This window comes from Dunckerocampus dactyliophorus, chromosome 9 (genome assembly GCF_027744805.1).
Source record: "Dunckerocampus dactyliophorus isolate RoL2022-P2 chromosome 9, RoL_Ddac_1.1, whole genome shotgun sequence".
Lineage (NCBI taxonomy): Eukaryota > Metazoa > Chordata > Actinopteri > Syngnathiformes > Syngnathidae > Dunckerocampus > Dunckerocampus dactyliophorus.
The window spans coordinates 5280631-5296235 of NC_072827.1; the positions used below are offsets into that span (position 1 = coordinate 5280631).

A 15605-nucleotide genomic window follows, 5' to 3' on the forward strand; every position below is an offset into this window, starting at 1 on the left:
CCGACCCACCATCCACCAGTTCAAGGTCCAGCCAAGTTTTTCCAGAGAGACGATTACGTCGCTGTTTGACGTGTGTAGTGAAAAAAATGAAATAATGGAAATTTTTTCTTCCTCTGCGGCCCGGTACCAAATGACCCACAGCCCGGTACCGGGCCGCGGAAGGACACACTACAAAAACACACACAAAAAAGATCCTGTATATAACAGCAACGCTCTGCAGTTTTTCCACAAAAAAGCTACTCAAAGATCCTCTATAAGGCAGGAGCACTCTTCTGTTTTTAAGGATAAAGATTCTCTATATAACAGGAACACTGCTGTTTTCATTTTGGTAGCATAAAGTTGAAATATTAAAGAAACACGTTCTTTTTTTTTAAGTGGTAATATTATTAAAAACAAACACAACAACGAATAAAGTTGTCATTTTTGGAAAATTGGGCTATGGAAAAAGCTTATTATAAGAAGAGATTACAAGAAGAAAGTTGAAATAGTTGGAAAATGAATGATGAGAAAAAGGTTGCAATTTTAAGAGAATAAAATAATGTCATTTTAGTAGCATACAGTTGAAATATTAAGGGAAAAATGTGTTATTTTTTAAGTTGTAATTTTATGAGAAACAAACTAATGCAGTAGTTTTTGGAAAATTAGTTGGAAAATTAGTTTTAATATTATGGGAATAAAGTCATCATATTTTGAGAATAAAGTCAAAATATTCAGACAATAAAATTTACCAGAAAACAGTTGAAAAAGCTGAAAAATGTAAAAAAAAAAAAAAAAAAAAAAAAACAGCACAAATGGAAAAAAAAAACATCATATAATAATTTATATAATAATTCCACACAAATAAATTCCAAATATTAAAAAAAAAAGTTGCAAAAACATTTACAATTGTTTAATATAGAGCTGAAATATTTGGAAATTTGAAAAAAATAATGTTGAAAGCTAAAAAATGTGGAACTGCACGTGCTGCTCGATAAATTATAATATGAGGAAAAAGTTTATTTATTTCAGTAATTTCCTTCAAAAAGTGAGACTTGAATATTACATACATTCATTTCACAAAGATTGATATATTTCAAATCTTTATTTCTATTCATTTTGATGATTAGAACTGAAACTTGATGAAAATCCCATATTATGGCTCGGGATGTCTGATAATATCGGCCCGATATTGGCATAAACATGTAATATCGGTCAATATCGGAATGTTTTTTTTTCCCTATGATGACAGTCGATATAGCACTTTGAGCGCTAAAGTCGCAAAACCTTGCTGAATTTGCTGCCTCGTGTGATGGTATCGGTATCGGTTGATATCGGAAATTGAGAGTTGGACAATATTGGCATATCGATTATCAGCAAAAAGCCAATATCGAGCATCCCTAGTTCTGACCGGTAAAAAAAAATGTAAAAAAGGATTTTAAAAACGTCCAACTGAAAAGTATGACTATGTGGTCGGGTGGCTCCTTTTGCCTGAATGACTGCAGCGATACAGCGTGGCATGGAGCCCTTCAGTCTGTGGCAGTCCTCAGGTGTTGAATCTAGTAAATTTGCAACTTTTTTTCTCATAAATTTACTTTATGCAACAATTCGATCACGTGTGCAACAAGACAAGCAGCAACACGTCCTGATTGTGATGTTGTCACGTTGCCGCCGAGGTCCTAAATAGTGTTATTATTATTAGACTCTTTCCAACATGTGATGTTTTTTTTTTTTTTTTTTTTTGACATCCTGCATCATCACCTTGACATTTGCACGTATCTCCTGCCCCGGCATACTGATGTACTTATTCTTATGCGCGCAAACACATACTTCTTTTTTTTCTGGGGGATGGAACATGACAGATAGGAACGCCGCCGGAATTAAAAATAGGCAGAAATGAGTGTGTATTAAAAGCACGGACAGGAAAGGATGACAAGTGAGAATAAGTAAGGCATCATAAACTCCCTGAGAGGCACGTCGAGTTCACATTCTCCCAAACTGCTTCTTCTCAGCCAGGCAAATCCCCGAGCTAGTAGAAGGAATCATGGAAAGTCAATTAGTCTGTTCCAGGGTCAAACTGTGGCCATAAAACTGGCACCAGTTGTGCAGGCCATGTTTTAAAACCCCATTTTAACACTCCTAAATACCATACAAGCGTCAACAAGTGAAATATTGAAGAACAAATTAGTATTTTTTTTTAAGTGGTAATATTATAAAACAAGTAAAACAAGTCACGTTCTCACAAGAAAAAAGTCCCAATTTTACAAGAATAAACTCATAATATTATGAGGAAAAAAATGTCATTTTAGTAGCATACAGTTGAAATATCAAAGAAAACGTGTTATTTTTTAAAGTTGTAATGTTATGAGAAGCAAACAAAACAACCAGAAATGTTGTCATTTCTGGAAAATTACATTGCGGAAAAAGTTCTCATGTTGTGAGAATAAAGTCAAAATAGTTTGGGAATAAAGTCGTAATTATGAGAAGAACATTTACAAGAAGAAATAGTTGGAAAATAAAAAAAAAAGTATAAAGACAAAATATTAAGAGAAAAAAGTTGTGTTCTCACGAGAAAAAAGAATAATAAAGAATAAATTCGTAATATTATGAGGAAAAATAATGTCATTTTAATAGCAGTTGAAACGTTAAAGAATTTTTATAAAAATGTTTTCAAGTTGTGAACAAAGTTGTCATTTTTGCAAAATTGGGTCGCGGGAAAAAGTTCTGATGTTACGAGAATAAAGTCAAAATATTATGGGAATAAAATCGTAATTCCGAGAAGAATATTTACAAGAAGAAAGTTGAAATAGTTTGAAAATTATTAAAAAAAAAAAAAAAAACAAGAGCAGAAATGGAAAAAAACAGCTGTAATTTTAAGCATAAAGTCAAAGTACTACGAGAAAAAAGTAATAGTCATTTTAATAGTTCGGTGTACAGTAATAGTACAATAATACAGTTGAAATATCAAAGAAGACATTTGTTATTTTGTAAAGTTGCAATGTTATGAGAAACAAACAAAACAACCAGTAATGTTGTCATTTTTGGATGACAACATTTGTCTGAATGTTACGAGAATGAAGTCAAAATATTATGGGAATACAGTCGGAATTACGAGAAGAACATCTACATGAAGAAAGTTGAAATAGTTGGGAAGCTAAAAAAATTTTTTTTTACAAGAATAAAGTCAAAACATTAAGAGAAAACAGTTAAGAAGCTTTGAGTTGAAATATCAAAGAAAAATGTGTTCTTTTTTTAAAGCCGGAATATTAAAAGAAACAAACAACACAAGGAATAAAGTTGTCATTGTTATGAGAATGAAGTACAAATTGTCCCACTTTTAGGCTGTTCTGCGGGATAACAAGCAGATCTCAGTGCAGCGGTACACCACCACCCCCAAAAAGGCACAAATATCCCGTCTTTATGTTCTTCTCCTTGAGCGGAATGTGGTCCGGTTGTGTTGTACGGGGGTACCTAATGCTGTGACCATTTCAGTGTTGAAATGCGTCCCACTGGCGCTTGGAAGCATGATTCCACCACAAATAGTCTGCCATTTATTTGAATAAATCCACGTGGAGAAAAAGAAGGGTTTTGAAGAATAAATAAATAAAGCAAACACAAGTGCTGGATCCGCATCAAAAATCACATCAAGTCTTCAGTTGGCTGCGCGCCCGCCTCCCCTCTGTGCTGCACGAGCTTTCATTCTAATCCGCTCACAACTTTTTGGATATCTTGTTCAAACAAACGCCGCTGGTCGTATTATTCATCCTTGCCAGCCGTATCCTCGTATTATACACTCACCTTTCTCCACGTCAAGTCTTGCCTCTGTCGGGCTATTTCCTAGGCCGCTACATTAGGTCCACCCCTGATGGACGAAGGGGAAAAAAAGAGGAGAGTTGTGATCATAACCAGATTTTCTTGTAAAATATTTTTTTTTTACATTTTCCAAGCATTTCCAACTTTCTTTTTTAAATTTTTTCGTCTTTATTATAACTTGATTACCATTATATTTAGACTTTATTCTTGTAACATTATCATTTTTTCTCCAACCTCATTGTCCAAAATGGTGATGTAATGGAAGATGTAACCTTCCAGAAAGGTCAACCTTTGTCTGGTCAGACCACAGAGTATTTTCCCAAAGGTCTTGGGGATCATCAAGACATTTTCTGGCAAAATGGAGACGAGCCTTAATGTTGTTTTTGTTCAGCAGTGGTTTTGGTCTTGGAACTCTGCCATGCAGGCCGTTTGTGCCCAGTGTCTTTCTTATGGTGGAATCATGAACACTGACCTTAACTGAGGCAAGTGAGGCCTGCAGTTCTTGGGATGTTGTTGTGGGGTCTTTTGTGACCCTTTGGATGAGTCATCGCTGTGCTCTTGGGGTCATTTTGGTTAGCCGTACACTCCTGATCACACCACTGATCCATGTTTTGGCCATTTTTGGATAATGACTCTCACCGTGGTTGGCTGGAGTCCCAAAGCTTTAGAAATGGCTTTATAATCTTTCCCGCACTGAAAGATCTCAATTCATCTCAGTTATGTTTTAACGGGGGGGGGGGCAATTCACACAGGTGTGACAAACATGCAAAAAAATAACAAATCAGAAAGGGGGCAAACACTTTTGCGCACCGCAGTATATATACATACATACATATATATATATACACAGTAGATATACATATAATGTAAAAAAAAACAGGTCCTCAGCAGGCCCTAGCCCCCCTTCAGAACTTTCCACACAGACAGAGGTCGGACCACAAAGTAGGCGTGGATGAAATAGATGAGGAAACGGTGGATGAAATCACATTGGGGCCATAAAGGTTCGGTATTATTTTTCATTTGGAGTTAATAGGACTATTAACGTTGGGAATTGTCCTCCTGTGACTCTCAAAACCCCACCCACCCCGACCCCTCCTCCACCCTCGCAGCCATCTACGAGTCGTCCTGCGAGGCCTACAAGCTGATCGGCGGCTCTTCGGGCTTCTACTCCGTCGACGCAGACGGGAGCGGGCCCCTGGGGGCCACGCAGGTGTACTGCAACATGACAGGTGAGCTCCAGAATGGCAGCCGCTTGTTTTTGACCCCATGAAAATATCTAACCTTGGCAAGGTCGACATCATAGAAAGGAGATGAGAGCGCCGCCGCCGCCGCCATCACCACCACCGCCGTTCTTAGCTTTACACTACAGAGATCCGTGGACTTGACCTCAATTAGAAAATACATCCGGGATGCAAATAGCTCTCAGCGTGACAACCTGACGTGCATAATGGTAACGCGAGGAAGCAGAGTAAACACTCCCCGCACGGCAAGCTGAGACGGGATGGAGTCCTCGTCTAATTTTACTCCACAAACAAAGGATTACATCTACGAGTTGGAAAGATGCTTTCTTTTCTTTTTCCGGGGAGGGCGGGTGGGTGCAGGCGGGGTGGGGCTGTCAGGTGCAGAGGGGAATTAATTAGCTTTTTTTTTTTTTTTCTTCCACGGATGCAAAATGTCACCCGGCTGCACAGATGGCTCTTCTGTGATGCTGAGATACGTCTGCATGACAGCGAGCATCCTCTTCGACGCTGACATTCACCCCAGAAATACCCAAGCCGATTTACGGCCTTTCTATTATTAAACAAGCAAAAACACCAGAAAGCAATCCAGTCCTGTGGACAAATGAGAAAATGACCACAGAGCTGCTTTTATTTTCTATTCCGCACTGGAGAAAAAGGGAGAAATGATGAGGCTGTTTTTGTGGAACACAATCCATGCTTAGCTAGCATTCCTTATACCACACTACTTTATAGATCACAATGCATGCACGATTTATAGGCGTGCAATCTACTTTTCTTTATTTACAAAACCGGACCAACGCCCCTTTTACACTGCATGCCACCCACTCGGCTCGACTTGTTATATATTAACTTTTTTACTTTGGCAAAGGAAGGTACAGTCGTCCCAATTTCCGTGCTTCGCTCTATTATTGTTTCAAAATATATTCATTACTGATCCATTGCTGTTTTGTGGTTGAACACAGCATATCATTAGTCCAAAAATATGCACATTTCACATATTTCTGGTCTAAATGCAGCATTTTCAAGCCTAAAAAGGAAGTAAAATACAAATAGAAGGCATTCAGAAGACGCATTCAAAGACACGTTGTGATGTGTAGTATTCTACACTAGGTGTCAGTAATGTTACATTGATGAGACAGGAAGTACTGTACAGAACAGGAAGTTAAAGTTTCCCAATACTAACGTGTGAGTCTTTTCTATGTCTTATATGTCTTATTTTCTCTTATGTCTACTATATTGGGTAATAGGACTGCAAAGGTGACTATAGAGGTGTTATTTCATCTCTAGAGGGCTCTAATAATGTTAAAAAGCGTATTTAGAAGGTGCTCAGCAAGTTTTCTATGTCTTATATGTCTTATTTTCTCATGCTGTGTCTACTATATTGGGTAATAGGACTGCAAAGGTGACTATAGAGGTCTTATTTCCTCTCTAGTTAAAAGTTAAAAAGTATATTTAGAAGGTGGTAAGCAGGTTTTCTATGTCTTATATGTCTTATTTTCTCTTATTATGTCTACTATATTGGGTAATAGGAGTGTAAAGGTGACTATAGTGGTGTCATTTCATGTCTCGAGGGCTCTAATGATGTTAAAAGCTTATTTAGAGGGTGGTAAACAGGTTTTCTGTGTCTTATAGGTCTTATTTTCTCTTATTATTTCTACTATATTGGGTAATAGGAGTGTAAAGGTGACTATAGAGGTGTTATTTCATCTCGAAAGGGCTCTAATAATGTTAAAAACTGTATTTAGAAGGTCATAAACAGGTTTTCTATGCTCTAACTAGAGTCTGGAAGCAATTAACCACCATAGACAAGGGATAACTGTACTTACCTGTCATACAAGCCCTGCTGCCTCAACATACAGTAGATGCGGATGTTTTTTTGTTCTTTAAGTTTTGAGGGTTTTTTTGACCTTTTGAAACTGCAATTTTTATTATTATTTTTATTATTTTATCCCAGTTTCGCATTTTTGAGGGCTTTAACATACATTTAAAGTCACCAAAATTGGCATGCTTGTCAGGTCCGGCGAAAAATGTGGTATTTCACAGGTCCCAAACACAGACTCCCAAAACTCACTAAGTACTGCCTCCTTTAAAAGTTGAAAAAATTAGCCCCCGCCACCAATTTCATTGATCGTCACAAAATTTGGTGGTGACGTGAATCACCAATTTAGATCATTTTACCAGTTTGTCGGTTTCTGACGCAGACGCCGATTTTCCGCAAGTAGACAACACTTTCCGACTTTTATACCAAACGTAACGATTATTGCTCCATGCAGCTAGCTCGGCATACAGCATTTTTTACGTTTTAGTGTGGTAAAACCTGTCGGACGTTGTGTTTTTTTTGGTAGTGTTTCATTTCACCACTTTCTCAGTTTCTCACACAGATGGTGATTTGCCGCATGGAGACGACACTTTCCATCGATTCTACCAAACGTAACAATTGTTGTTCCATCAGCTAGCTCGGCGTACAGTGTTTCTTATATTTTTGTGTGATGAAACCTGCCAGGCGTCGTGTTTTTTTGGTATTGTTTCATTTCACCAGTTTCTTACGAAGACGGAGATTTGCCGCATGGAGACGACACTTTCCAAACATTATACCAAACGTAATGATTACTGGTCTGGGTCCAGCCAGCATTTTGGCATTTCAGCTAAACTTATACAAACCGTGGTAGATTTAGTTTGACCTCTGGAAGAGATCTCGATCTACGCCCTTACCAGAGTTCGCACAGCTTTCACTTTCACAAAAAAGCTTGCCACAGCTGTCAATATTTGTAAGAAAGGAAAGGACATGACAAGAGGCTTTGCTGTGCTAAGCTTTAGAGACAAAGAGCCACGCGGCATCCTGTCAGAACGGACGAGACTTGGGCGAGGACCAGAGATATACGTCTCGCCCAGACACAATATAATAAACACGGCAGCTGTCCGTTGACTCGACACCTCTCTCTGCTGGCAGGACCTACAAGATTCATGAGCAATTAATTTATGAGTGGACTGCAGAATGAGATGGTCCAACTGGGCCAAGTAATCACGTTATAAAGCACACAGCTGCACTGTGCTGCACCAATTAAAAAACACTAGATAGACAGGAAGTTTAATTATTGAATAGTCCAGTAGAGGAAGTGACTCAGACCTCAGGCCGTCGTCGCTTTATTGATGCTCTTCTAGAACTGCTTGCAAATGTACCTTTTGGTTGTTTGCATTTGCTTCGTGGTCACAGAGGAACTTGTGTCTTTTAGAGGAGAAAGTTTGGACGGTGTTGGCCCACAACAGCACGGCTCCGGTCCGAGTCCAGGCCTCGGCACTGCAGGTGCCTCACACCATGGTGCTCGACTACGGTGCCTCTGCAGAACAGCTGCAGGCCATTGTGACCAGGTCGGAGCACTGCCAACAGGAAGTGGTTTACAACTGCAAGAGGTCCCGCCTCTTCAACACTAAAGGTAACAGTTTTTTTTCTTTGTTTTGTAATATTGAGTACGCGCTTCACATGCTGTTAGCCTGTAACTGTCGGGGAGCACACCCGTTTGCCCAATTAGGTATCCCTTCATTCATGTAAGCCACTCAGGAAGCACTGTAGTCCCTGGAACCTAATCAGGTAGCACTTTACTTCCTGTAACATACCCAGAAAGCTCTTTACGTCGTGTAATCTAACGACATAGCACTTTACTCCACATAAGCCAATCAGTTAGCGTTTCACTCTCCATAATCCAGTTAGTTGTTCTGTTTGGGTAGCCCTTTCATCACATACTGTAAGCATTTTACTGCCTGGAAGTCAATCAGGTGGCACTTTACAGCACGTTACTTCCTGTAACGTGCAATGAAAGCACTTTATTCCTGCACGGCTTGTGCAATCAGGTCGTTGTCCTTTTTTGATCTTCAACCCGAGCAGGTAGCACTTTAGATTCCATTCGATTTAATTTGATTTGACTTGATTAGATAGAACATTATTGATCCCTTGGGTGTGTGCCCTCAGTGAAATGAAAGTTCCACTAGCAGCAACACCGTATAAGACACAATGTTAGCGCTGCTAGCCTAACCGGGCAGCTATCTTGTAAGTCTTAACCATTATTGTGGCGTTTTGCTGTATTCAATCTAATCTGGCACTACTTTACCACCTTTAACCTACCCAGGTAGGACTTTACCTGCTATAACAGTATCAGGTATCACTTCTGCTCCATATGCCAATCAAAGTAGGCATGCATGTTAGCACTATTAACATCAAATTGGGTAGTCTGGTCAGTCTTAATCAAAGAGGGTAGCATTTTACTGTCTATCAGGTAGCATTTTACCACCTTTAACCTACCTGGGTAGGACTTTACCTACTATAACTTTATCAGATAGCGCTTGTGCGCCACATGTTAGCATCAATTTGGTAGGCTGGTCAGCCGTAACCAAAGAGTAGCATTTTACTGTCTATCAGGTAGCATTTTACCATCTGTAACCTACCCAGGTAGGACTTCACCTACTATAACTTTGCCAGGTAGCACTTCTGCCCAATATGCCAATCAAAATAGGCAAGCATGTTAGCACAGTTAGCATCAATTGGGTAGGGTAGCATTTTACTGTCTTTCAGGTAGCACTTTACCATCTTAACCTATCCAGGTACAACTGTATCTAGCATCATCAGGTAGCCCTTTAGTCTCCACACTGCACAATCACTGTAACCTAATCAGGTAGCAACGCAGATAGCACTTTCTTCCAGTAAGCCAATCAGAAACAAAACAAGCTAGCTTTTAGCCTGCATGCCTGTGAAATCAAAAGCTCTTGTTCCCAAGTGTGATCAGGACAAGCTTGCTATGGTGTAGCTCGATGCAAAGAAAACAGGAGACAACAACTTTCACTCAGTTGGACGCCAAGATGTTGTTTTCCTTCAACTTGGACGTCTTCCCCGCGTAGCAGGTCCCAAATGGCCGCTTTGTGTCTTACGTGACTGAGCTGGTAAGACACAAACAACATCTCTCTGCGATGCCGCCATCAAACGACTTTTATGGACGTTTATGGCGCTAATTTACAGGAAAGACAATCAACAACAGCTGTCCCAACCAGCCTGCCGGGTTTTACAGATGCCTTCGCGTGCCAAGAACATCTGAGGCTGCGTCCCGCCAAACTCCAAGCTAGCCGAGCTGGGAGGGCGCATAACGTGACCTCCTTCTGCCAGCTTTTCCCGTCGCTTAAGACGCAGATGTTTTCTAGGTGTTTAATATCCATGTGGAGATGCTAGCTGGACTGTAGATGCGGGGAGGAGCAGGTGTTTGTGGCCTGGTGTCTGTAATGACTTAGGTTTGTCTGTGGGGGCCACGAGGTCGTCAATAGGATGACAGTGAAGGAGTAATTAGCATCTACGGTAGCGTCGACATCCTGATGCTATATTTAGAGGCAGTCGAGCTTTGCCGCTAATGATATTGTGCGCCCCTAACGTATTCTTCTCCTGCTTATTGTGCGAGCACAAGCAAACCCACAATTTGTGCATCAGGAAAAATAGTTTCACATCCGACAGTTATTGTTTTCACACCTGTTAGTGAAAAGGATTACGCAAAAACAACAGCATCGACACTTTGTGAACTGCGAGCAAGAATTATAATAATGATTATAATTAAGTTTTGACACCAATGAGACACAGCATTTGCATATGTGTAGTTATTCAGCCTTGATGTGCTGTTATTATTATTATTATTGCTGTTGTTGTTGCTGTAGTTCCATGCATTTTTCATGCATTTTCTAGCAGCTGCAAAACCAAAATGTGCTTTAATTGATCATGTTTCTGTTTAAAGACTTATCAGGTCAGAAATAGCTTACTTTTTTCTGTTGGAACATAAGAAATAATCCAGAAAAAAATGCAGTGATGCCGTGGCATCGCCTGTAGTCCTTTACGAATCTGGTCTCAATGCGCTTTACATTTTTAACAAAATAAAGAAAACATTTTTTATTTAGTAAGCATCTGGACAAATTCCTCTAAAGCTGAATTTTTAAAATTCCATGTATTTATTATTTAATTTATTTTTTTAACTTTCAGTTAATAATAACAAATGCATTTCTTTAATGAAGCAAAATGTACTTTTTTTAAATACTTTTTTTTATGTCAAAGCATCCAAACCTATGCATATCTAACATAAGAACTCATCACTCAAAGCATTTACGATGCGTCTGAAGAATACTAAGGATATTTTTGACAATTACTCTGCTTTTGGACACATTTGTCAGTTGTTTCCTTTTGATTCCAAACTTTAAAAAATGTCAAATTGCATGCTCATGGAGGATTGCTATGATATGCTAGCATTTCTCATCGTCCAGATGCAAGTTGTCAGGGTATTTCAAAATTGTATTTGTTAGAGTTGCACAATATTGTTTTTTTCAAACGGATACCCATAACCTTCCGCTTCTGATATGATAGCGTTTTTATGTATATATTTTTTACATTTACATTTAAAACTCTAGTATGTGCACACCTGGAAGTAAGAAGGACTGACCAACTGTACCTTTTAATTTGTCCTAATCAAATATCATGACATTACTACTACCGCATCACTACTGTCAGGAGAACCAGAATATAGAGGGAGGGAGCCACCTACTGTGGCCCAGCAAAGTGCACTATATTCGGGCACATGCTCCAAGCAGCCAGTGTGCTGCTACGGAGGTCAGGAGAAGCGGAGTATAGAGCAGGAGGAGCCACCTGGGGCGGCCCAGCAAGGTGCACTCTATTCGGGCACACGTCTCAGAGCAGCCGGTGTGACACCACGGAGGTCTCTGGCAAACCTTTCGCACTTTTCAAACGCCGTGGCACAACAAGGATATGGCGTTGTAGCGATGCTGGTGTTCCAGGTGGCTTATAAGGTTTGTTTGTGTGGGGTCTATGGGGTCTTTCCCCCTCATGGAGGAGCATGCGGTACAACTAGCATGTGAAACATTGAATGTTTGTTTACACGTGAGCTCAGGGGAAGTTACGACAGGCCGTTAGCGTCACAAGCAGGAGAAAAACGGACCACTTGATTTGCTCTCCCGCACAGTTCCTGTATCTCCCTTAGAGATAAGGTGAGAAGCACGGCCATCCGGGAGAAACTCGGAGTAGAAGCACTGCTCCTCTGCATTGGAGGAGCCAGATGAGGTACCCCTGATACCCCCCTGGGGAGGTGTTCAGGGCACGTCTGACTGGTAGGAGGCCTAGGGGCAGACCCAGGACCCAGGAGGAGCTGGACGAAGACGGAGAGGGAAGTCTTGGCTTCCCTGCTTAGGCTGCTGCCCCCGCGACCCAACCTTGGATAAGAGGAAGAAGATGGATGGATGGTTATCGGAGATATTTCTAATGTTGTCGTATTTATTGCTATGATGTCTTAATTCCCTCATATAGGTCCAATAATTATCATGCAACCCTAGTATTTGTCGTGCCGGATTTTTTGTCACGTTTGCGCATTGTGATGTTGAAGCACGACACCAGGATGCGGAGAGAAGCGAGCCCAGTACAGGTAGAATGTTTATTTTTCATAATAATAACTGCCTTGCAGTGGCAGGGATCCACAAAAAATCAGTACATAGCCATTTACATTTACGACAATGCTCCGACAACTAAAAGAGCGCACACCTGAACTAAATAGATGAATGACTGAAGCTAGAAACAGGTGCGAGTGATTAACGTAAAGCAGGAAAACACGAAACAGGTCAAGGAGTGAAGTGAGTACAGAGTAAGTGCATCGCAACAGGAACTGAGGCATAAGAAAGGAACATTAACACACTGTTAATGTAAACTGTAAACACACCGTCGATAGCCGCAAGAGAGGGCGCTCTAAGGTTGAATTCAATGGATTGAGTGATGTGGAATGGGACTGTGAGCTTGGTGAACTTGCCTAGCGGTCTGTTTTTGGTCTTGAATTTTATGGAATACATTTCTAAATAGGGAACAGTACCTCTGGTTTGGCAGACATGGGTGTTGAACCAGAGGGTGCGTTCCAACTATAGGGGGATCACACTCCTCAGCCTCCCTGGGAAAGTCTATTCCAGGGTGCTGGAGAGAAGGGTACGACCGTAGGTCGAACCTCGGCTACAGGAGGTGCAATGTGGTTTTGGTCCTGGTCGTGGAACACAGGACCAGCTCTACACAAGTGCAATGGTACTGGAGGGTACTTGGGAGTTTGCCCAACCAGTCTACATGTGCTTTGTGGACTTGGAAAAGGCATTGGACCGTGTCCCTCGTGGTGTCATGTGGGGGGTTCCCCGGGACTATGGGATGGGTGGCGCTACAACGTGCCATTCGGTCCTTGTACAACCGGAGCAGGAGCCTGGTTCACATTGCCAGCAGTAAATCAAGCCTGTTTCCGGTGAACGTTGGCCTCCTCCAAGGCTGCCCTTTGTCACCGATTCTGTTCATAATTTCCATGGACAGAATTTCTAGGTGCAGCCAAGGTGTCGAGGGAGTCCAGTTCAGGGACCTTCGGATCTCGTCTCTGCTATTTGCAGACGATGTGGTCCTGATGGCCTCATAAGGCTGTGACCTTTGGCGTTTACTGGGACGGTTTGCATCTGAGTGTGAAGCTTCTGGGATGAGACTCTCCCTTTCTGAGCACCTCCAAATCCAAGGCCATGGTTCTCAGTCGGAAAAGGGTGGATTGCTCCCTCCGGGTTGGGAATGAGGTCCTGTCCCTGGTGGAGGTATCTTGGGGTCTTGTTCACGAGTGAGGGAAGGATGGCACGTGAGTTTGACAAACAGTAATGCGGTCGCTGTACCGGACCGTCGTTGTGAATTTACCGGTCGATCTACTGAATATTCCCACTCTCACCTATGGTCATGAATTTTGGGTCGTGACGGAAAGAACAAGATTGTGGATACGAGCGGCTGAAATGAGTTTCCTCCGTAGGGAAGCTGGACTCAGCCTAAGGGATAGGGTGAGTAGACTAGATCTGCTGCTCCTCCACATAGAGAGGACCCAGTTGAGGTGGCTCAGGCATCTAGTCTGGATGGGAGGTGTCCCGGGCATGCCCAGCCGGGAGAAGGCCCCCGGCAGACCTAGGACACGCTGGCGGGATTATGTCTTACAGCTGGCCTGGGAACGCTTTGGTGTTCTCCCAGTGGAACTGGAAGAGGTGTCCGGGGACCGAGAGGTCTGGGCTTCCTTACTGAGACTGCTGCCCCAGCGACCCGGACCGGGTAAGCAGAAGAAAATGGATGGATGGACATTTCTAGTCCTTGGTGGGTTTTTTTCATATTCATGGTGCATTTTTGGCCTGATGCCATGTATACTTTGAAGCGGCTTATCGTCCGGAAAATCCGGTATTTATTTTTTGGCCTTTGCTTTGCTGGACTACATTTGCTAGAGGTGAGCCTTTTTACGTGCTAAGCAGAAAAGTACCGCCAGAAGTTTGGGATTTTTATCTGCAGAGCCAATGGAACAGCAGGCGTGGAAGTGATTAGTTTGCACTTTGTATCTTGGGGCTTTTTGGAGCATTGACCACCCAGATCGTGTGTGTGATAAACGTCGCCGGCGGTAGCCAACACGCTCCAGCCTCTCATTCATTAATTTGCCGTCCCCGCTCTTGAGACCTGCCAAGGTTATCGCGACATCTCCGACAGGAAGTATCGATTGTCGCGTTTTCTTATTTTCCGCCCCCGTTCCGGCATCTGATTAGTCTTTTTTAAAATAAGCGTCCGAGTAATGAAGCCAATCAAGGATGGCGGCGTGGTAGCGCTAAAAGACAACAAAGAGTGTTTTATATTCCCAACCTTGCAAATGTTAGCTTGCATGCTAATGTTGTGACTTCTGCTCTTTGCTTACAAAGGAACTTTTTCTCATTTTGCTCTTAATAAGGCATTAGGCTGTTAGTCATGGGTCATTGCATCCTATTCGGAGGTGATTTCAGAGAGAATTGCCGCTGTCTGAGTCCCGCTGTGTGACTTGGACTAATATGACTTTTGTGGCCATACATAAATGCGGCGCTAATGCACGCCGGATAGGCAGAGAGCAGTGCAGCATGTGGCACTTGATTATGTTTAGTGACAAGAGGCTTAATGGGCTTTTCCCCGCATGCCGCCTTCATTTACAATGCAGGGTTACGCGAGTGAGGAATGATTGAGGCCGCAGCACTTAACCCCGCAGAGCAGCCGACGAAAGGTCATTCCCCCCCCCGCCCGCGCCGGCTTTAGCTTCAGTTACGCTCACAGGGGGACTGGTTGGGTAACGCTACCTGCTTTGCGGCAACCGTGACGCTAGCCTTCGTTAGCGACAGCCTTGTGGATTTCTATGATGAAGCATGTCCTATTCTCAAAGCACCTGCCTCTGTTAGCTATTAATATTTGACCGCAGGAATGAAGCTAGTGCAAGACGTTAAAGTTTAAACGAGTTCCGGATCTCATTGCTTCTGTCCAAAAGCATTGCCTTGCATGCTGAGTGCTTTAAATTCGCGTCACTGAATGCGGCATCTCCCGGAAAGTGCATTTTAACCACAGGATATCTTGTCAGGGGACAAGAAAAGTAAACTTGGGTATATTTCAGAGTAGCACAGGACCGCCAGCGAATTAGTAATTGATACGCCCATCCTGCTAGCTTGAGGTTGACCTCTTTCCCGCCAATTTCTTATCAACATTTGCAATAAATG

At 42.0% G+C, this 15605-nt stretch overlaps 1 protein-coding gene across 5 annotated transcripts in view; it reads left to right on the plus strand.

Annotated features, from left to right (window-relative positions):
- LOC129187237 (contactin-associated protein-like 5) overlaps nucleotides 1-15605 on the plus strand; it is a 125577-nt gene that overhangs the window by 76742 nt on the left and 33230 nt on the right. For all 5 annotated transcript variants that reach the window (XM_054786189.1, XM_054786190.1, XM_054786191.1 and 2 more), the window contains 2 exons: nucleotides 4899-5018; nucleotides 8264-8464. In XM_054786189.1, coding sequence (XP_054642164.1) covers nucleotides 4899-5018; nucleotides 8264-8464 — 321 coding nt within the window. The remainder of the gene's footprint in view (nucleotides 1-4898; nucleotides 5019-8263; nucleotides 8465-15605) is intronic.